Below are 23,999 nucleotides of genomic sequence, written 5' to 3' on the forward strand. Positions count from 1 at the left end.
GGACTACCCCAGATTCCGGACTGCCCCAGAATCCGGACTGCTCAAATTTTCGGACTGCTCCAATTTCCGGACTGCTTCATATTCAGGAATGCCACAGGCCAAGCCTGACCACTTCCAATCGGAAACGTACTCTACCACATTTCCCCAAGTCACCATAATAACTTCGAGAACTGGGGGGCAACTGATGGGGTGCGAAAAAGCAGCAGCCTGTTAGCTTCCAACACATGGCTAGAGGAGGGCCCACTGCAGAACCCACGTCAGCAGGGGTAGTTTGGTAATTCCCTCGGGGTAGGTGAACCTGAACCTATAGCTGGTCGACACCTGCTTTGGGGGCATTAACTCCCCACCTACCCCAAACTTTCCTTATAAAAAGGCTTCCAAAGCTCATAAATCGGGAGATTAAATTCTTACCCACTACTCTAAAAACCACCCCTTCACTCCGGCTGTTATTGACTTGAGTGTCGAAGGGTCTGTCCGGAGTACACTCCGGGTCGGCCATTCTGACCTCGTTTGCTTCTGTGCAGGACACAGTTAATCAGGACTCTACCCTCCGTTTCACCTCACTCGAGCCCCCCAGCTCGGCTCTTACGTCGCTGTCATATCTGTTAACTAATTTCGGGCCTAACACAATCATATGCATTTTTGTTGTTAAATGTGAATTGTTGCTTATCTGTTAGTCCATGTTCATTGACACCAAATAAATATGCATTATTAGGAATTTAGATTCAGCAGATGTAATTTTTAGTATAATATGAGACAGTTGTCAATATAAGTGGGAACTTTGCGTGTCACTCAATACAAAACATCATTTGCTTAAACGTCACAAGATTACAATGAGTTTCTCATCATTTCACAAACAAGGGTATGCTTAAGAGAGGTAAGTTAATACTAATAGTACGAGCTCATCACCGTATAATATGAGACAGTTCTCGCCTGTACGAAAATTTTCTCCATAGAACAATCCCAATACTTCGGTAATTAGTCCAATATTAAATTGAAAAACTAAAAATAAAATAAACAGGAGAGATTGAAGGGGTTAGGATTGCACTAACGCTTCACCGTCTTTTATTTTTTAAACAGTTGTCAAAGGTTACTGATATTCGAATTACCATGTTTTGAAATACACATTCAGTGCTTGTATGGCAGCATAGAAATCAATTCAAAGAAGAAAAATAAGGCTATTCATACTAGCATTACCATGTTCTGATAACTTCACTAACACATGGTCTTTTATTCTTATTCAAAGAAGAAAAATCAGGCTATTCATAGTAGCATTACCATGTTCTGATAACTGCACTAACACATGTTCTTCTATTGTTTAAACAGTTGTCAAAGGTTAATACATTTCCCCAAAAGCTCTCAGAAGACAATTAAAAAAAGAAAGGACAAGCTGCAAATATTAAATCATGATAGTGGCAATATCAGTAGCCAAACAAATAAAATCACTTGGGAGGGTATGAATTCAGGAAGAACAGATTTCCAGAGAAACGAAAAGGTGCAATCTCGCAGAGAAGAATACAATTGTGGCTTCATAAGGTGGGTGTACCTCCACTGCAGCACTAGCATAAAAAAAGATTTCAGACATTTTCTGCCCAGATCCAATTTACCAACTTTTCACACACTACAAAGTGGAGCAACACAAAATATGTAGAAACAATTTCTGCATTCTCCGTTCGACACTTTTCGTTTCCTATGTATACATATGTATAAGTTGGTACAAGCAATAAGAAACAACAGAAGTAGGACAAGCTCGAGAATATTAGCTTGCTATCTGGCCATGGACTCTACAAGCATTCAATGACAACGACAGGAAAGAAGAAACAATTTTTTTTTGAAATGCAGAAAGGTATAAATAATCTAACCATGCAACACCCATTGCAGATTTAATTCAAAACTTGGCCTTTCTGTGAATTAAATAGAAGTTATGGCCAACATAGGAAAAATTAGCATATGTTCCTAGATTTTCGTCCATTTACTGAATCACCTCTATTTGGTTGATACATAGCTAGATTTTTGTCCTCAACTTTCCATTTCCTCATAGAGATAGGCAACTGTGATCTACAAATGAAAACAAACAAAGATTAATAAAACAAGCAAACTTATAAATAGAGGAAACCCACCTAACCATATTAATGTTTCGGAAGAGAAACTCCGCTTAAGTCCCCGCCTCCCCCTGCTAAAGGAATGAAGGGAAAGGGAGGAACCCCGTGAAATCAATGGACCAGGTGACATAGGAAAATATCTACCAATTAAATATAAAATAATTCTAAAAGTACCGATGAGACTCAATTTGAAAATTCAACCTTTACGAATGCAATGGAAAATACACTGGTCTCTCTCTCTCAAACCTTTTTTTTAAACATTATTTATTTGTAAATGAAAAAAAATGCCGTCATTTGATTGAACTTCAGACCATATTTAGGTAATTTGGTTGTCTCATAACTAATTCTTGGAATTTTCCATTTTCCTTTTTTTAATGGTACTTGCAGGTGCTGCATTTTTTGAGATTTTATCATATCTATTCCTATTTTTGAATTTTTTATTTATAAGTAAGTATGTATAAACTAGACTTGTTAAATTTTTTTATAAGTAATAGGATTTAAATTAGGGAAGTGATAAATCCGCCCCTTTCCATTAGTTGGGACACCCCAAGTAATATCTATGACTGGTGGAGGACCAGACTGACATCATGGGGGAAGTGTTCAACGGTCCAGATTTCCCCGTACACTGATTTCGGGTGTCCCAATCAATGAAAACGGGCGGATATATCACTTCCCTTAAATTATCCTAAATAGATGAGTTTTTAAATGAAAATTTTAAAAATATTGGAAAACTGGACACAAGTTTCAATAAAAATTACCAAAAAGTTTCAAAGATTAACCACTCTTGGTTAACCACATTGAGTTTTACTTATTTACACAAACATAATGGTATTTTTGTTAAACAAAATAAGACAGTTAAATGAAATAAGGTCATTGTAAGGTCTCAAAGTTTTTTTTTTTTTTGAAACTTTAAGCATCTTTTCAACGTTTTTCAATTAAAAACTCATGTAAGATAATTCAAGCCCAATTACTGATAGATTTTTTTAAAAAAAAGAAAAGAAAAAAAAACTACCAAATTACAGCCACCATAAAAAAAAAAAAAATACAATAAATTGACTGTAATTTGAGCAAAATGGGCACTATGATGTGAAATAGAATTAAATTAGAATATTTATGTCATTTATAAATTAAGTTACTTTCTTAAAAAATAGAGGATATGAGACAAAAGAAAGAAGGTGAGAGAGAGAGAGAGAGGGACTGACATGGAGATATGTTAAATAATAAAATGTCAGATAAATGAGAGAATATCGTATATAAGTCTACAAATAAAGTAACAAAATAATTTTCAATGCATCGAAAAGTGCAGAATAATCTTTTTCTTTGTAAAACATGTGTCTTAGATTAATTTGATTTCAAAAAGAGTCTGATCGGGAGGTGAAATATTATTTTATACTTAATTAAGTTTTTCTCTATAAATATATTTAAAAGAGATTTTTCCTAGCCACCCATCTCCACTAACTTCAAAGAGCTCTTCACCCTTTCCGTACACCTCAGAGACTCTCCTATTGGACCTCCCCTTGATGCCTTTTTTTCCTGCAATAAGAAGATAGTGATTTTCAGCTTCTAGAATGAAGATAGCTGCTATTGAGATCTGTTGTCTTGTAGTATGAAGAAATTAAGTACTAAATCCCGAATAAAAGCCCAAGAAACAAATTAAACCCTAATAAGCTGTTGCACAAACAGAAGAAAACTATATCATTAGACTATACAACAGCACGTATCAAGAGATCTACAATTAAACCCTAATGTATTAAGCTGAGAAGGGAACCAATTGCACACGAGAAAGAAATTTTATAAAAGAGGACAACTGAGACGTTAATAGAAACTCACTTATACTTGAAGGGGTCAGATGATATGGTCGGAAATTGAAATTTACACATTTCTGACAAGAAATTGCTAATTGAAGGCTCCAGCTTCAGTTATAATAGGAATCAAATGATAACGATTCTCCTGAGATATATTTTGGTGCTAATAACCAGCTATCAGTTAATAGAAATCAAAGATATCTTAGACGAAAGGGAAGAGAAATCCAGGAATCCTAGAGAAATGAAGAAGAAAGCAAAAAATGAGATATTTTTTCGTGCTAATAACCAGCTATCATGTCAAAAAATATAAAATGATAGATCTTTGATGATGATATTATATGTAGATCACTAGGAAGACAGTTCAGATATAAACAGATTCGTTAGTTTTTCATCAGTGAAAGGCCTCAGATCTAGATACCAAACAGATTGCTGAAAAAAGGTAAGAAAATACAAGGATGACAGAAAAACTATTTTAGGATGATATAATAGGCATATCAATTGAATAATGGTTCAGATCTAGATCAAATGAAATATAGTTCAGATCTAAACAGTTCCTTTTGTCTTCAGCAGTGAAATGCCTTAGATCTAGATACCAAACAAATCACTTAAAAAAGATAAGAAGATACAAGGATGACAGAAAATATATTCTCCGATGATATTATATGTATATAAATTGAAAGATAGTTTAGATCTAAACGAATCCATTTGTGTTCAGCAGTTAACCGCCTCAATTCTAGATACCAAAAAAGTCATCTAAAAAGGTAAGAAAATACAACGAAGCCATAGAGGTTTTTCTTGAATGGTATAATAGGTATACCAATTGAAAGATAGTTCAGATCTAAACAGATTGCTTGTCTTCAGCAGTGAAACTCCTCAGATCTAAGTACCAAACAAACCACTTAAAAAAGATAAGAAGATACAAGGATGACAGATAAAATCAAGGAAGCATGAATCTCTACTCATTTCGGGGAATCACGATTCCCCGAAACGCTATTCAGAAACGGGAATCTTCTCGATTCCCCAATTTTTGGGAATCCTGTTTCGGAAACGTGGGAAACACGATTCCCATTCTATGGGAAGCGCGTTTCCTATCTACCCTCCTTGTCTCTTGCTAGTCTTCTTCTCTTCTTGGTGGTCCATTACTTAAGATTTACATGTAAATAAGGGAATAACCCCATTTAAATCTATTAAAAATGAGAAATTATATGGTGGACGCCCTTTACATATAAAGGGCAGAGAGATAGAAAAAATTAACCACGTTGATTTTTGATCAAGTTAAAAGTAAAAAAGGGGAGTTTGACTTGGATCAAAAATCAAGTGGGAGAATTTTTCTCTCTGCCCTTTATGTTTGGACTTTGGACGGTCGGTCACCATATAAAAACTCATTAAAAATAGTTTCAAGACCCAAATCTAAAAGGATCAAAAGTCAACTTTTCAGTTCTAGTACAAAATTCGAAAAAGGGGTCAAAACCTTAACTTCTCCGATGGAATATTTTTCCAATTTTAAAAATTCATAAATTCTATCATGTCCAAACATTATTAAATCTCAAAAGTCAATTAAAAAAATCTCATAATTTGGTTTCTAAATTTTTTTCATTTTGTCAGGCACGGGTCAACATAGGCTAATAGTGATTTTCCTTTAAGTAAATGCTAAAACTTTTCATAAAAAAAAAATTCTCTTACACTTCCTGCTCTAGCAACCTTGGATAAAATATTCTTGAATGGCATAATAGGTATATCAGTTTAGATCTAAAAATATCCGTTTATTTTCTGCAGTAAAACGCCTCAGATCTAGATACCAAACAAATCACTTAAAAAAGGGTAATTAGTGGCATTCTCTTACCGAAACTATTTGATATCCGTATATCAAGTGAAATATAGTTCAGATCTAAACAGATCCATTTGTTTTCAGCAGTGAAACGCCTAAGAACTCGATATCAACCAACTAAAATTACAGAAAAGATGTAATAGGTTTATTAATTGAAAGAAAGTTCAGATATAAACAGATTCATTTATTTTTCAGCATAAAAAAGTTAACAGATTAAAATGATAATGAGAAAGATTTTCTTGGATGAATTGAAAGGTAGTTCAGATCTAAACAGATACCAAACAAATCACTCAAAAAAGCTTATGAAAAGGGGAAAGAGAAAGAGAGAAAAGTCGAACCTACGAGAAAAGAGAGTGTACAAGAACGCCAAAAGCCAATCGAAAAGTATATCTAGGGTTTTTCATACCACTCATCTAGGGTTTTTATAGGCCGGAATTAGGGTTTCATAGTTCTTGAGGCGGCACAAAGTGCTCAACACAATGTTCACGGTTTTTGACCAAACTACGAAAATACCATTATTGCTTAAAGACTCTTGATAGGGAAATGTTATCAGCAGTACTGTATTTTGACGACCGCACTCCTCACTTTATTAAAAGTACGGTATGGCCTGCACCACAGGATGATCCAATAGATGGGTCGGAGGGTTAGGATCAACCTATGGAAACCATTTTTAGGGGAACAACCTATTTAACATGTGGCCCATCTAATGGACGGTTTGTATCATCCTATGGTGCGGGTCATTCCGTACTTTTAATAAAGTTAGAGTGCCATCATCAAAAGACAGTAGTGCCGAAAACATTTCCCCTATTGATAATGCCAATATGTTGTTTCAATAATGGCACTAATATCTGGCTCTAATATCTTTAACGGCTACGGCTGTTTAATTATAAAAGGCAAGATGAGTGATAATGCCACTATGTTGTTTAGACACAATTCTCCCTGGTCTTTCCTTAGGAAAGGCTCTCACACATCTGGCTTGAATCGAACTCTCTTCTAGCCATCAACATCATCATGAATTTGGTAAACTGCCCATGGAAATAAAAAAGAGACAACTCTTGCCCGGATTCATCACATTCTCGGAGTTCCAACACCGGAAAATCTCCCACACTTGGAGAGAAGCAAATGAAGAAGCTGATTATCTTCCGAAATCAGATTGCCCATGTAAATTTATGATCCCTCTTAAAGACTCCTGTGGAGCCCAATACTGCAGTTTGTAAGATTGTAGCAGTCTTCGGCATGACCTTTATTGTCTTCGCTTGTTTTCTTTGCTGCCTATTGGGCCCTCTTATTGTATTTTCTTTCTTATTTAATATATATGGTCGGGGTCATGCCTAACCCTAGCTTACTCATCCAAAAAAGAATTGTAATAAAGTGTGGTGCGCCCCACAACAGGATAGTGGGTCCCACCCTAAGTTGATCTGACATCTGAGCCATCTAGTTGATGGGCCCTGTTTTAGATTTTCTATGAACAAAAAATCATTTCAACGATCCAATTCTAACATTGAACGGTGTACAATTCATGAATAAAAACATGAGTAGAAGATCCGAAGTGAGGCCTATCAAATTGACAGCTCAGATTAAACAAAGGTAGACTCCACTATGTGGGGGTGCAACACATTACATTAAATGTGCAATAATTAGCGGTGCAACTTGGGTCAGGTTCAACCAGAACCTGATGGGTTCAACCCGATTTAATTTCATGTTGGGTTAGGGTTCAGGCCTTGGCAACTCGAACCCAACCTCTACTAATTTTATCTTGATTTTCTTTGATTATGTTTTTTCTTGTATTTTTTTGTTTGACCCAACCCAGGTCAATCCAACCCGATCTGGTGAGAAGACGATTAGAAAGGTTGGGTTAGGGTTGAGATATTTAGAGGCGGGTTGGGTTAGAGTTGGCCATCCTCGGCCTGATGCTCGGGTTACGGTTGAGGGAATGCTATCTCGGGTTGGGCTAGGGTTGGCCTCAACCCGATCCAACCTGACCTGAGTTGCACCCCTATCAATAGTTTTTTGTTAAATGTGTGACGTTATGCATTGATTTTTCCACTATTTACAGAAAATCATCAGTACAATACTACAATGTTTGATCGAACGAGTTATAGCCTATATCCACATGGTGGCCCACCAGATCAAAGGTGAGTTATAGCATATATCAACATGGTGGCCCACCAGATCAACGGTTATAGCATAGAACAGGTGAGTTACAGCACTGATTCAAACACTTGTTGGTAAGTCTAGCTTCATACTATAAAGAGAGGCCCAAAATGGCCTTAATGACCCTTTTGCAAATAACTGTTATAATAGTTATTTATGAGCAATGCTAAACTCACAGGAGCCCTTGCCAACTGAACGGTTTGGATCACCCTCTGAAGTGGCCCCACATGGCCTGTTGAAAAAATACTGCGCCTTGATGTCCCATTTGAAAAAAGGTACTGGCATTTGAACAACCATGTTTTTCATAGGTTAGTTTATGCAATTATCAAAATATGGTAGTTCAAATATCAGTAACCTATGCAAATTAAATTAAACTTAAAAGAGGAATGATAAATTGAAGGCCGCCCTTGCAAATACCAGCTACAAGGACGCCCCCATAGGTCAAAGCCACCAAAGTGCATTTATAAGGGCATTTATAAGGGTCTCAGAAATGTATGATAATGGTGCAGAGAAACAAAACAATGAATGTACTTTTTGAAAACCACCAATAGGATCGCCCTAGTAGCTGGTTTTTTGCAAGGGTGGACTCCGGTGTATCGTTCCTCTTACCAAAAGGTGTTCATACAAGCTTATATGTAAAACCAAGAATATATCAGAAAAGTACAACACTTGATATTTCAAGTCTCTCTGGTGCAACAAGCATCGACCAATGAATCTGCAACAGCATGCTTGAATATATTGTATTTGTGAGTGATTTCAATACGGTTAGATGTCGATGTTTCAAATTTAATTTTGACGGGTGTATGGAATTTAAATCCGAGAATGTCATTGTCCTAAAGGTTCGACAGCAGTCTTAAAGAGAAGAATGTAGACCTTATCAATGGAGAAATATAAGAAACCTCCCAAGGAATGAGTGACATACGAACCGAAGCTCGTCCCCACAATGCAGTGCCAAGCTGGACCATAGAATGAATCGAATTCCTGTGAACAAACAACAAAAGAAAAAAGACATCACAATTGATCATAGCCCGGGAATAAAGTAGAGCTTGAAACAATTTTAATGAGTATAGGCTAAGGCAAAACTGAATGACATTGTGTGCAGCAATAATCACAAATAGGGAAAAGCTCGACAGTATAATAACAAATATCTCAATGCCCGGTTATGTGCGATCATGTCAGAACTGATAGGGGACAAGGATTTTAGCCATTGTGATGTGTTTAGGAGGTGGGGTTGGATTTGACTAGTTGCGGGTCCCTTGGATCATGGGCCACAACTACTTGGGTTTAGACTGCTGAACATCATTTGGTTGGACCGAGGCTATATGAGCATAGGCCTTTTGACAAGCATCATTTGATTGGGGGCAGAGGCTTCCCCCTAGCTGAAGTCCAAATATTGTTACCGTGATGTCACAAAGACCATCCTTGACTATAGCTTTTAACATTTTCTAAATTAAATATTCCGAGTTTCAAGCCAAATATGAATACAAACATAAAATAAGCTAATTTGTATATTAACTCCCACTGTCTGAATTTTTTGAGAACTACTTGTGCATTCTCTGCCCTGAAGTCACTCCCACTTAGGTCCTTGCTTCATACCAGTAAAGGAGAAGCAGGTGGGATGACAAAAAAATTTAACCACATGTCTCGATGTTTTTTCTTTCCAATAGGATACATTCTGAGGTATTCCATGTTCTAAGGATCTTTCATAAGCAAATGCTTCCCTGAGGACCTATTTTTTTTGGAGGAAATGGAGAACAACAACAGTAGAATTGCAGATAAATTGGTAATTGACTCTGGCAGAACAAAGAAAAAAGAGAACAGAAATTAGAAGAGAATGGTTGTGACTTGTGCCATCTCAAACAGAAATCAAATACAGAGAATATGCTCGCCACAGAACAAGTGAAGGGAAAGAAATAGGTTATGTGATGATAGACTTGTGAAGTCAATTATGAGAATCTCTAACCCCACAATTGTACTCATTATCCATGCAATTCAAAGAAAAAAAAATATTCAGATGCATGCAACAACCATTAAAAATTTAGTTTGAAGCTACATGCAATGTTTTAAAACATGGATGTGGGACAAAATGCAACCAAAGCAAATCCTAGTTGACTAGGCGCTATGCGTCCGAATACTCAGTTTATGCAGTTATAATTCAGGAGAGTTAAAAATTCAGACAAGGCAAAAGGGGGCCGACTTGGGCGAGTTGACGATTGACAGAGTTTTGAAAGAGTGGCTACATGACAGTCTAGGAAACATGTTGCTTCTGTGTAACGAACTTGTGAAGTATACACCGAAGAAAACAATAGCCCAACACCCCAAATTTTTTTCAACTCTACACAACTAGAACTAGATTTTCAAGGAACATGGACCACAACAACCTTAATGGCATGATGAAATAACATTATGCTGACCATTTACATCTAAATACAGCAGACAGTACATTAGTAACAAAATGGAAGTGGAAACCTTTAAAATTTAACCCAATGAGAAAGTGCGTAAAAAATCCAAATTGCAAGACTAGCCCAGTTTCTAGTGAAGTTCCATAACTGCTAAACAAAAGGGTGCGTTACATGTATTTATTTTTATTTTATTTTTAGAAAAGAGGGTGCATTACATGTTATGAGCACAAAATGGATGCGTTAAATGTTACAAACAAGTCATGCCCTAAACAGCAAATTCACCTGGTAATAATGGTTGCAGGCAGTTCTACAACCATGTTTCCGGCTATCATGACATAGGTTAATTAGAAGCTGAATAGCAAGTGTATAATGGAAATAATAGTTAAAGTTGAATGAGCTGGCGTTTTAATCAAAGAATTCATATGAAACACCTAAGGGAAGAAAGAAATCTCCAGCACTGTTATCCTAAACGATTCATTGAATTAGAAGGAAATTTAGACTTTCATGCCAAGGGAAGGTAACTGAGCTGCGCACTCCAACGGAGTATTTACCATGACTTTTAACTCTTTCTCCGTCTCGGTCGACTAGAGAACCTTCTCTAGTCCACGGACCAAACACACAGTGGGCCCACATTATTTGGATAATCCAAAACATTCATTTGATAGGCCCTGGCATAGATAGGGTGTGCCCAAAAAATCAGCTCCATAGGATCATCCTAACCCTTCGATTTGTGGAGGTTAAAAATGGACCGATTTGTGGAGTTTATACAAATCCATTTTAACCTCCGCAAATCAAAGGGTTAGGATGATCTTATGGAGATGATTTTTTGGGCATATCGTATCTATGTCAGGGCCCATCAAATGAATGCTTTGGCTCATCCAAACAACGTGGGCTCACTATGTTTTTAACCTCCACTCCCCATTTTTAACCTCCACAAATCGAAGGGTTAGGATGTTCCTATGGAGCTGATTTTTTGGGCACACCCTATCTATGTTAGAGCCTATTAAATGAATGCTTTGGATCATCCAAATAATGTGGGCCCACTATGTTTTTGGTCGGCGGACTAGAGAAGGTTCTCTAGTCGACCGACTAGAGACACTTCTCTCTCTCTCTCTCTCTCTCTCTCTATATATATATATATATATATATATATATATATATATATATATATATAGAGAGAGAGAGAGAGAGAGAGAGAGAGAAAACAGCTCCTACACACATGTGTAGATAAGTTATCTACACACTAGCTTAAAATACAGTGGGGGCCACATTATTTGGGTGATCCAAACCATTCATTTTTAAGGCCCTCTCATAGATAGGGTGTCCACAAAAAATCAGATCCATAGGATCATCCTAACCATTCGAACTTTGGAGGCAAAAAATGAACTAATTTTTGAAGGTTTAAAGACATCCATTTTACCTCCACAAATCGTAGGGTTGGGATGATCCTATGGATCTGATTTTTTGTAGACACCTTATCTATGTGAGAGCCTTTAAAATGGATGGCTTGGATCACCCAAACAATGTGGGCCCCCACTGTATTTTAAGCTAGTGTGTAGAGAACTCTCTACACATATGTGTAGGAACCGTTTTCTCATATATATATATGAGAAAACTGTTGGTGAGCTTAAGCGCACCAAACCTATGGTGCGCTTAAGCTCCCCAATCACATGGGGGCCCACTTTGTTAGGTGATCCAAAGCATTCATTTTAAAGGCCTTAGATAGATAGGGGGTGTACCAAAAATCAGCTCCATAGGATCATCCTAACCCCTTTATTTGTGGAGGACAAAAATGGGCAGATTTGTGTGTGTCCATTTTTGTCCTCCACAAATGGAGGGGTTAGGATGATCCTGTGGAGCTGATTTTTGGTACACCCCCTATCCATGTAAGGGACTTTAAAATGAATGCTTTGGATCACCTAACAAAGTGGGCCCCCATGTGATTGGGGCGCTTAAGCTCACCAAAAGTTTGGTGAGCTTAAGCGCACCAACAGTTTCCTCTCTATATATATATGAGGAAAGTTTTCCTAAGCTATATATGAGGAAAGTTTTCCTAAGCTATAGCTTATCTAAACTTATCTAAGCTATAGCTCAAAAACACATGTGACCCCACATTTTTTGGGGGATCCAAAGCATTCATTTGGAAGGCCCTTCCATGGATCGGGTGTGTACAAAAAATCAGCCCAATAGGATCATCCTAACCCAATCAAAGGTGGAGTGGAAAATGGACAGACACTGTGTGTCCATGTTTCTGCCCATTTTTTCCCTCAACAGATGGCAGGGTCAAGATGATCCTATAGGGCTGATTTTTGGTACACACCCTATCCATGGAAGGGCCTTCCAAATGAATGCTTTGGGTCCCCAAAAAATGTGGAGCCACATGTGTTTTTGAGCTATAGCTTAGATAAGCTTATCTAAGCTATAGCTTAGGTACTAAGTCAAAACTGAATGACATTGTGTGCAGCAATAATCACAAATAGGGAAAAGCTCGACAGTACACTAACAAATATCTCAATGCCCGGTTATGTGTGATCATGTCAGAACTGATAGGGGACAAGGATTTTAGCCGTTGTGATGTGTTTAGGAGGTGGGGTTGGATTTGACTGGTTGCGGATCCCTTGGATCATGGGCCACAACTACTTGGGTTTAGACTGCTGAACATCATTTGGTTGGACCGAGGCTATATGAGCATAGGCCTTTTGACAAGCATCATTTGATTGGGGGCAGAGGCTTCCCCCTAGCTGAAGTCCAAATATTGTTACCGTGATGTCACAAAGACCATCCTTGACTATAGCTTTTAACATTTTCTAAATCTAAATATTGTGAGTTTCAAGCCAAAATATGAATAAAAACATAAAATAAGCTAATTTGAATATTTACTCCCACTGTCTGAATTTTTTGAGAACTACTTGTGCATTCTCGGCCCTGAAGTCACTCCCACTTAGGTACTGGCTTCATACCAGTAAAGGAGAGGCAGGTGGAATGACAAAAAAATTTAACCACATGTCTCGATGTTTTTTCTTCCAATAGGATACATTCTGAGGTATTCCATGTTCTAAGGATCTTTCATAAGCAAATGCTTCCCCGAGGAGCCATTTTTTTTGGAGGAAATGGAGAACAACAACAGTAGAATTGCAGATAAATTGGTAATTGACTCTGGCAGAACAAAGAAAAAAGAGAACAGAAATTAGAAGAGAAAGGTTGTGACTTGTGCCATCTCAAACAGAAATCAAGTACAGAGAATATGCACGCCACAGAACAAGTAAAGTGAAGGGAAAGAAATAGGTTATGTGATGATAGACTTGTGAAGTCAATAATGAGAATCTCTAACCCACAATTGTACTCATTATCCATACAATTCAAAGAAAAATAAATATTCAGATGCATGCAACAACCATTAAAAACTGAAAATCCGATATAGGGGGTCCCAAGTTGAATTAGAAATGGCAACTATGAGGAGGGAGAATACGGTTGTTTAAGAAAACTAGAATTTACCAATTTGAAAAACTTAAACCGATTAAGAGATCAAAAACAATATTTTAAGCATACAAGTTAAATCTAATGGTGCAATGCAAATGAAAGAGCAAAGAGATAGAAAGAGTGCACCCGAGATTTAAAGTGGTTCGGTCCTCAAATCCGAGGCCTACTCCACTCCACCAACCAAACCCGTTGATGGCTTCACTATTTGATCTTCTTAACCTTGGCGAAGATCGAATGCCAATTACAATAGCTTTAACTTTGGTGGCTATCCTCACCCCAATAGCTTTAACCTCGGTGGCTATCCTCACCACGGAGAATGGGCTACGCTTCTCCGAATACTCGCCCGAATACAACACTCGAAGGTTGAAAGAAAGAAACGAAAAATCCCTCACAAGGGTTACAAAATGGATGTACAAATTTGAGCCTATGATCCAAATCCTAAAGATGGTGATGAGAGGCACAATTGAAGTTTGATTCACTCTTGGATATTCAAATGAAGTTTTAGAGTGTTAGGATTGATGGTTTGTATGTTTAGAACACCCATATTTATAGGAAAAACAAAATATGACCGTTCAGTGGCATTACGGTAATTCCAGCAAAATTCCAAACGGCTCTTTTTCAGACCGTTGGAGTGTTCTCGGAGTCCGAGAATAATTCTCGGAGTTCCGAGAAAAAATCTCGGAGTTCCGAGAAGCCACACAGAAATTGGAAAAAGTCTACTGGACCATTTCTCGGAGTTCCGAGAAGCCTATGCAGAGCAGATTTTCAATTCTGTTTTTGGGCTTCCAGTTCTCAACCAAGATGGGATTGCTATGAGGGTTCCAAGGTGTTGGAACTCCACAAGTACAATCACTTGTTTATTTAGGGTGTGTGAGATTACTTTAATTATGCCTCTAAAAACCTAATCTAGGTTTGGATCAATTACATTTAAGAAATGGTCTTCAATATTAATTTCTTCATGTCTTCAAGTCTTCATGACTTCTTGCTTGATGACTTTGGCCTTCCAATTAGTGGTCCAATGTGGGCTTCTTGGCCTTCAATCCAAGCATCCTTGATCTTACTTTATCAAGATCTACAACTTAGACAAACAAACACATTAGTGATAAATGATCACTTGTGTATTGGAATCATCAAAACAAGATGGGAATGCCAAGGTAAAAACCATTGGGCTTACAAAAACTTAGTTTGAAGCTACATGCAATGTTTTAAAACATGGATCTGGGGCAAAATGCAACCAAAGCAAAATCCTAATTGACTAGGCACGATGTGTCCGAGTACTCAGTTTATGCAGTTATAATTCGGGAGAGTTAAGAACTCAGACAAGGCAAAAGGGGGCCGACTTGGGCGAGTTGACAGAGTTTTGAAAGAGTGGCTACATGACAGTCTAGGAAACATGTTGCTTCTGTGTAACGAACTTGTGAAGTATACACCGAAGAAAACAATAGCCCAACACCCCAAATTTTTTTCAACTCTACACAACTAGAACTAGATTTTCAAGGAACATGGACCACAACAACCTTAATGGCATGATGAAATAACATTATCCTGACCATTTACATCTAAATACAGCAGACAGTACATTAGTAACAAAATGGAAGTGGAAACCTTTAAAATTTAACCCAATAAGAAAGTGCGTAAAAATCCAAATTGCAAGACTAGCCCAGTTTCTAGTGAAGTTCCGTAACTGCTACAAAAAGAGGGTGCATTACATGTATTTATTTTTATTTTATTTTTAGAAAAGAGGGTGCATTACCTGTTATGAGCACAAAATGGATGCGTTAAATGTTACAAACAAGTCATGCCCTAAACAGCAAATTCACTTGGTAATAATGGTTGCAGGCAGTTCTCAGCATGTCTCCGGCATCATGACATAGGTTAATTAGAAGCTGAATAGCAAGTGTATAATGGAAATAATAGTTAAAGTAGAATGAGCTGGCATTTTAATCAAAGAATTCATATGAAACACCCAAGGGAAGAAAGAAATCTCCAGCACTGTTGTACTAAACGATTCATTGAATTAGAAGGAAATTTAGACTTTCATGCCAAGGGAAGGTAACTGAGTTGCACACTCCAACGGAGTATTTACCATGACTTTTAACTCTTTCTCCGTCTCGGTCGACTAGAGAACCTTCTCTAGTCCGCCGACCAAAAACACAGTGGGCCCACATTATTTGGATAATCCAAAACATTCATTTGATAGGCCCTAACATAGATAGGGTGTGCCCAAAATATCAGTTCCATAGGATCATCCTAACCCTTCGATTTGTGGAGGTTAAAAATGGACAGATTTGTGGAGTTTATACACGTCCATTTTAACCTCCACAAATCGAAGGGTTAGGATGATCTTATGGAGATGATTTTCTGGGCATATCCTATCTATGTCAGGGCCCATCAAATGAATGCTTTGGATCATCCAAACAACGTGGACTCACTGTGTTTTTAACCTCCACTGTCTATTTTTAACCTCCACAAATCGAAGGGTTAGGATGATCCTATGGAGCTGATTTTTTGGGCATACCCTATCTATGTTAGAGCCTATCAAATGAATGCTTTGGATCATCCAAATAATGTGGGCCCACTGTGTTTTTGGTCGGTGGACTAGAGAAGGTTCTCTAATCGACCGACTAGAGACACTTCTGTGTGTGTGTGTGTGTGTGTGTGTGGACACACACACACACAAAGAATAGTGTTCCTGCGCGGCTGCCCACACACACACACACAAAGAATAGTGTTCCTGCGCAGCTGCTCAGATAGCTTATCTGAGCAGCTGCTTCAAAAACTCTTGTGGCCCACATTTTTGGAGTGATCCAAAGCATTCATTTGAAAGGCCCTTCCATGGATAGGGTGTGTACCAAAAATCAGCCCTATAGGATCATTCTAACCCAATCAAAGGTGGAGGGGAAAATGGACAGACACTGTTTCTGACCATTTTTTCCCTCCACAAATGGTAGGGTTAGGATGATCCTAAATGGCTCATTTTTGGTACACACCCTATCCATGGAAGGGCCTTCCAAATGAATGCTATGGATCACCCAAAAATGTGCGGCCACATGAGTTTTTGAAGCAGCTGCTCAGATAAGCTATCTAAGCAGTTGCGCAGGAACACTTTTCTCACACACACACACACACACACACATATAAGATCAATCCAATTTGCTGACAAATTCCCCAATGAAATTAAATACAAAAAGCAACTACAAAGATTTCTCAGAAGTCTTAATTATGTCCGCAGTTTCTTTCCAAATTTAAACATACTTTATGACAGACTAAAAAAGAATCCTCCTTTGTGGACGTCTGGTCATACAAACTATATATATATATATATATATATATATATATATATATATATAGAGAGAGAGAGAGAGAGAGAGAGAGAGGAAATGGTTTGTGAGCAGTTGCTCGGATAAGCAGAGCTCACAAACATAGGCGGAGGGGGGGCACATTGTTGGATGATCCAAAGCATTCATTTGATAGGCCCTCATATAGATCGGGTGTGCCAAAAAACTCAGCTCCATAGGATCATCACAACCCTACGATTTGTGGAGTTAAAAATGGACATGTATAAACCTTCACAAATTTGTCCACATTTTGCCTCCACAGTTTGAAGGGTTAGGATGATCCCATGGAGCTGATTTTTTGGGCACACCCTATCTATATGAGGGCCTATCAAATGAATGCTTTGGATCATTCAAAAAATGTGCACCCCCCCCCCCCCCTTCTCCCCCAATGTTTGTGAGGTCTGCTCAGATAAGCTTATCTGAGCAGCTGCTCACAAACTATTTCCTCATATATATATATATATATATATATATATATATATATATATATATATATATATATATATATATGTATGGTATAGAATTGCTCAAGCTTCACAAGATGAGGGTAATAGGATATTTAGTTCTTAAAGTGCTTTGGTTAATATTCCGTCTCGACAAATAATGCGGTTAGCATAGTGTAACACTAGAGAAGAGAAACCCCCACTAAAACAATTGATTCTGCCCCTTATTCAGGGACACAAAATCCCTACAATTGAGTACCAACCGAATCTACAGTGGCCAACACTAATAAATTAGAACTCCAACGGTCCACAAATGAAATTTGAATCTTTTCGCGGGAATTATTACAATGCCAAAAAGGCAGTCTAGGGTGTTCCTGACTGCATATAGAAGCCATAGATAGTCTGTTCCTTTGCAGGCATCCATGATGTCATACACCACAAAAGGAAATACCTAGATTGTTCCATAAAGCTAAAACCATTCCCCTTGTGCTCAGAACTCAAAGTAGAAATACCTGTTGGCGTTTCATTGTGTGGCCCACATTGACAGGACCCACTATAAAGAAAGAAACGTTGGTTTTTCTTTGACATTGTGTTGTATTAAAAAAGGGAATCTTAAGAGATAAGTCCCAAGTGTTTTGAAACTCTAAAACACGTGAGTTTTAGAGGTGTGGAAGGACACAAACTCTTGTGATCCGAAATCTATAAATATGGGTTGCGTTTGATTGGAACACTCATACGTTATAGCTAAAGTTCCATCATAAAGAGGGTCCCTAATCTGAGAGGAAAAATGTGTGCCTGCGATTCCATCATCGAGCCTTAAGGTCTTCTCAAGATTAGAAGATCTCTCTTCTCTTGTTTGAGTTGCGCAGCGGAGATCGTGGTTCGTGTTCGTGGTTTGCCAAAGCTTGAGGGATACGTGATCTTTGATTCTAATCGTCATGGCCGGAGGTATTGAAGTAAATAAAGTCTAACAGTTGGTATCAGAGCAGCCTTTGGGCTGTGACGATTGATCAAGAAAGGATCAATTCCTTTGGATCATGAAATTCAAATTGATTTATATCCATCCGCTCTTCTATATTTAAATCGGATTGCGATTTAATAAAGTTTAGAAGTTCGGATGATATGAAAGTTGATTTGAATCATAAGGAAGATGATTCTGGGATATATCAATCCCTCCGTGTTGTTATGGCGAAATCGCCATTGAAGTATGTATATTTAAAGTTTATGTGATACTTTAACCCGGAGATAAAGAGGTCTAACTTGTGATCGGATTATGTGATTGTGGAGTGGGCAGTCCCACGGTTCCAACGCCACCAACGGCGGGTCGATCTGACGATTAGATCAAAACCTATAGAGGCCCAAAGTTTCCCAGAAAACAATTTCAAAAGGGGTTTTCGACTGAAGACGAAGATGAGTTGGTGATGCACTCCCTACCATTGTAAAAGTGTGAGTGCGTCACTAACGCACCTTAATAAAAGTAATATATAAATATATTTATATATTAAATTTGGTTCGTGCATCAATTTAACCCCTTAAATTTGAGATTCGTGAAAAGTAGTGAACTGTAACCTATATTTTTTCGGTGTTCCGGACACAACAGTACTGGTTTCGGAACAATCTGAGACCTATAGGTTGCTTTTCTGCAAATCTCCGTTTTTCTTTGGTACTGGATATTCCAACTTTTCTTGGGTTTAAGATAATAATCAGAAAAAGTTCTGAAGTGTACCCTAAAGTTTTTTAGCGTTTCGGACGCAATGGTATAGTTTTCAGAACAATTCGAGATCAGCAAGTTGTTGTTCTCTTTATTCCTACTTTAAAAGGGCTTCGAGTTTTGTCCCTAGGGTTTGGGAAACACTCCCAAATTTTGATAGAATGTTTCTAGCACCCTAAGGTACTATGTGTATCAATTTCGGAACGATTGGATTAATGGATTTCAGTTTTGAAGAAGTTTAAGCTGTTTGTGATCAATTTTGCCTTACAGCCTAAAGGCTCTTAAAAACTGATTTGGGTTTTCCATTAAGATAATCTGATCAATCCAAAACTTCTATATTAAAGTTAATAATTGCTTAAAATTATACAATCTGAATTTAAAGTGTTTTTGCTTAAGTTTTAATTTATATGCATATTTCTTTAAATTCAGTTGTGGTTATTGTTTGCAATTCCTTCAGTTGTATTGGATGTTTGCAATTATGTTAATCATACGCCATAAAGTAAAATGTGGTAATATGACATAAAGACCAGTCATACTCCCAAAGATACCATTATAAAGAGGCATTTGATTTGTCTGGGAGGGCCACAACATCCCATGACTATGAGGATACCAGTAACAACTGGTGCATTTATAGTGCCCATTGACACATAAAGTGCAACTTTTCAGTTGCTTTGCTCTAATGGTATCTAAGATTGCAATGGATTTATAGTGCATAGCCGTTTGGCCCACAGGAAAGCGATTGTGTATTGTAAATTGATTGGAATCGTGAGATCAATGAAGTTAGATGAAGGTTCTTATCATAGGCTCACAAGTATGGAGAAGTGACCAAATTCTAATTTAATTGATCGGTGCGATTACTAAGGGTAAATCTAATGCGTCCTGTAGCTTGGCCCACAGGAAGGTTATAGTGATGCGATGCGTTTACAACCAGATATGTCAATATGAGTTGGCATTCTGGTATTATGGCTTAATTGGAATTTAGCGCGTAGTAAGCATGTGTTTGTCTTTTATATTTTGCAGCTAGTGAGTCAATATTTTGTATCCTGAATCTATTAGGATCCCTTTCCATACCGGGGATAATTTTCTGAGTGGAAGGATAGGGTTATGCTCATTTTCGGCTGGATGGACATTAATCTTCCTCTCATAGTGCGTGAACCACCCACTTCTACAGATGAGAGTGCATAAGATGAGAATGAGCTCCATAAAGAGTGGAAGAGATCGAACCGCTAAAGCTTGTTGCTCATTCAGAGTCACATTGCTCAAAGCATCAGTACATCTCTCCCTAGGACCACCAATGCTAAGGAGTTTATGTAAGCTGTTCAAGAACAGTTTGTTAGTTCAGATAAGGCATTGGCTGCTACCCTTATGAGCAAACTCGTATCTCTGAAGCACACTGCGGATAAAGGAGTTAGAGCATATCATAGAAATGCACAACATTAGTGCGCAATTGCAGGCTCTAAAAGTTGAGATCTCCGAGTCATTCCTAGTATTCTTTATCCTCAACTCCCTCTCTGTTAAATACAGGCAATTTAAGATTGGCTACAACATTCATAAGTGCAAATGGTCTCTCAATAAACTTCTGACCATGAGCGTATAGGAGGAAGGGAGGTTGAGACAAGAAAAGCTGGAAACAGCCAATCTTGTCGTTCGAGGAAAGAACAAAGGAAAGAAAAGCAGAAGTGTTCATATGAAGAAGAAAGCAAATAACTCGTCAGTTAACCAAATTGACGTTAACGATACTAAAGTATGTAAAGTGACTCAAAAAGGGAGATAATCTCATTTCGTTTGCATGAATCTAATATAGTTTATGTTCAAAATGACACGTGGTGGATTGACTCCGGTTTTTCAATCTATGTTGCCAACACCTTATAGGGATTAGTTAGTCATCCGACACCGACGGAAAGTGAGCGTTTATCTTCTCAAGAAACTAGAAACGCTCACGGGTGGAAGATATAGGGACCTAACAGCTTGAGCCATCTACATGATTTGTTTGACGGGACCTTTTACATACTTTTATCTATTTTAGACTTTTGGATCATGATAAGAACCTTGATTTCAATTCTTCTTCCCTTCATATAATTAAGGATTCTATCATTAGTATTGGTACCTTATTTTGATTGCCTAAATCGTTTGAACCTAAATATTTTTCCTCAAAGTATCCTAACTTTACAAGATTGTGTTGGCATTAAACGTAGTCATGAGAATATGGAATCCTCTACATTATGGCACAGGAGAGCAGGTTACACTTCCACAGATTGCAATAAAGAATACTGAATGTTGCAATCATAGAGACTCTTGATTTTACGAACTTTGGAACTTGTGTGGACTACATAAAGGGAAAGCAAGCAAACAAGTCCAAGAAGGGTGCCAAGGAGTTCAGAAATTAGAAGTCATACATATTGATATTTGTGGGCCAATCCAACTCCTTGTGTGAATGGTCTAAGGTGTTTTACCCCTTTATCGATGATCTTACAAGTTACTTGTATCTCTAACTTCACTTTGAAAAGAGTGAGACAATAAGTGCCTTTAAGATTTACAAAGCAAAAGTAGAGAGACAATCTGGAAAGAAAATAAAGATCGTTAGATCAGATAGAGGAGGTGAATATTACGGTAGATACACTGAAATGGGATAAAGGCCAGATCCATTTGCGGAATTCCTAAAGGAAGAGGGCATTGTTGCTCAATATTCCATGCTGGAAACACCTCAACAAATTGGTGTGGCTGAAAGGAGGAATCGGACGCTAATGGATATGGTTAGAAGTATGATTACTCACTCGACCCTCTCATTGAATTTGTAGAATGAAGCCTTAAAGACAGCTGTATATATGTTTTAAATAGGATTCCCAGTAAGGTAGTTCCTAAAACTCTATTTGAGTTGTGGAAAGCTTGAAACCCCCGTTTAAAACACTTAAGGATATGGTGGGTTGTCTAGATGAGGTTAAAGTATTCAATCCACATGAGAGGAAATTGGACCTAAAGACCGTTAATAGCTATTTTATTGGCTACGCTGAAGGGTCAAAAGGTTATAGGTTTTATTGTCCTAATCATACTACCAAGTTTATTGAAGGAAGGAGTGTTGCCTTTCTTGAGGATTGTGACAACAGTGGGAGCGAACCAACTCGACACTTAGTTTTCGAGGAAGTGCAGACTCCAGTTTCTATATCTGCACCTTAGGATCAATTGGTCGGAATTCATGACCCTCCACAGGATATGGTTATGGAGGACGAACCAATAGATGGTTTGTCATCCCTAAAGGATGTTGTCATTGAAAATGGCAACCGGAATCCACATGAAGTGGAGGATGCAGTGGCACTAAGGAGATCCTCAAGAATAAGTAGGCCAACTATCCCTTCAAATTATATCGTGTATCCTCACGAAGTTGACCAAGAGTGTGCGAAAGATGGAGACCCTTTGACGTTTTCACAAGCTATGAGTGGTGAAGACTCTAATTTATGGCATGAAGCCATGAAGGATGAATTAGAGTCTGTGGCTTAGAACCAAGTCTGAGATCTTGTCGAATTGCCTAACAGAGCTAAAGCCATTGTCTGTAAGTGAGTCTATAAGATTAAAAGAGACTCTACTGGCAATATCGAAAGATATAAAGTGAGACTTGTAGCTAAATGATTTACTCAAAGAGGGCGTAGATTATCATGATACTTTTTCTCCAGTTTCGAAAAAGAACTCATTAAGAATTATAATGGCCCTTGTAGTTCATTTTGATTTACAATTACATCAAATGGATGTGAAAACAGTCTTTCTCAACGGTAGTTTAGAGGAAGAGGTTTACATGAGTCAACCTGAAGGATTTTGTTGGAAGTAGTAGTCATACAGTTTGCAAATTAAAGAATAGATATGGACTAAAGCAGGCCTCCCGCATTGGTACCTCAAGTTTTCTGACATGATTGAACAATCTTAAAGTCAGTGGGAGTAAATTTTATCTGTTGGTCCTATCTGTAGATGATTTTGCGGGCTACTAATAATTTGGAATGCTATGAAAAGTGTAACAGTTCCTAACTCAAAACTTTGATATGAAGGATATGAGTGAAGCGTCATATGTCATTGGCATTGAGATTCACAGAAATAGATCTCAATGTATATTGGGATTATCTCAGAAGGCATACATTAACAAAGTTTTGAAAAGTTTTAGGATGCATAACTGTTCGCCAAATGTATCACATATCCTTAAAGATTATAAACTCAGTGAGAAACAATCCCTTAAAATGATTTGTAAAGAGAACCGATGAAGAATATTTCCTATGCTTCAGCGATTGACAGACGATGTGAGCACAGGTCTATATTATACCTGACATTGGATAAGCTGTGAGGATGCTAGGAAGATATCAGAATAATTCTGGGATGAATCATTAGATAGCTACAAATAAGGTTTTATTGTTCCTTCAGGTACAAAGAATTACATGCTTACATACAGACGGTCGGATCACTTAGTGGTGATCGGATATTCAGTTTCTGACTTTGCAGGTATCTTAATACTAGGGAGTTGATATTGGGGTATATCTTCCTACTGGAAGGAGGCATTATTTCGTGGCATAAAGCAAAAATAGATAGCTTCTTCCACTATAGAGACAAAGTTTGTTGCGTGCTATAAGGTAACTATACAGGCGTTATGGTTGAGGAATTTAATCATAGGGCTTAGGATTCTAATTTCTATCTCCAAGCCGTTAGTGATAATTCTGTTACGGTATTCTTATCTAACATGGAGTTTCTTAAACTTAGAA

At 37.8% G+C, this 23,999-nt stretch overlaps 1 protein-coding gene across 12 annotated transcripts in view; it reads right to left on the reverse strand.

Moving 5' to 3' along the window:
• The window catches only part of LOC143874112 (dynein light chain 1, cytoplasmic-like), a 63,807-nt gene that overhangs the window by 10,420 nt on the left and 29,388 nt on the right, over positions 1-23,999 (reverse strand). The window contains exons 1-4 of one of the 12 annotated variants that reach the window (XR_013249560.1): positions 6,074-6,262; positions 2,121-3,635; positions 1,985-2,058; positions 1,212-1,559 (exon numbers count right to left, since the gene is read on the reverse strand). Coding sequence is in view for 5 of the 12 variants with exons in the window: in XM_077376867.1 (XP_077232982.1) it covers positions 1,405-1,559; positions 1,985-2,058; positions 3,562-3,635; positions 8,763-8,870 (411 nt within the window). In the remaining 7 variants the exon portion in view is untranslated. Of the gene's footprint in view, positions 1-1,211; positions 3,636-6,073; positions 6,263-7,798; positions 8,168-8,518; positions 8,871-23,999 lie in introns of those variants that run through there. The other 11 variants (XM_077376877.1, XM_077376867.1, XM_077376885.1 and 8 more) reach the window with 11 other exon arrangements.

This window comes from Tasmannia lanceolata, unplaced genomic scaffold, assembly GCF_043159265.1.
Source record: "Tasmannia lanceolata isolate RefF3 unplaced genomic scaffold, GAP_Taslan_0.1 ptg000002l, whole genome shotgun sequence".
In the NCBI taxonomy this organism is placed as follows: Eukaryota; Viridiplantae; Streptophyta; class Magnoliopsida; order Canellales; family Winteraceae; genus Tasmannia; species Tasmannia lanceolata.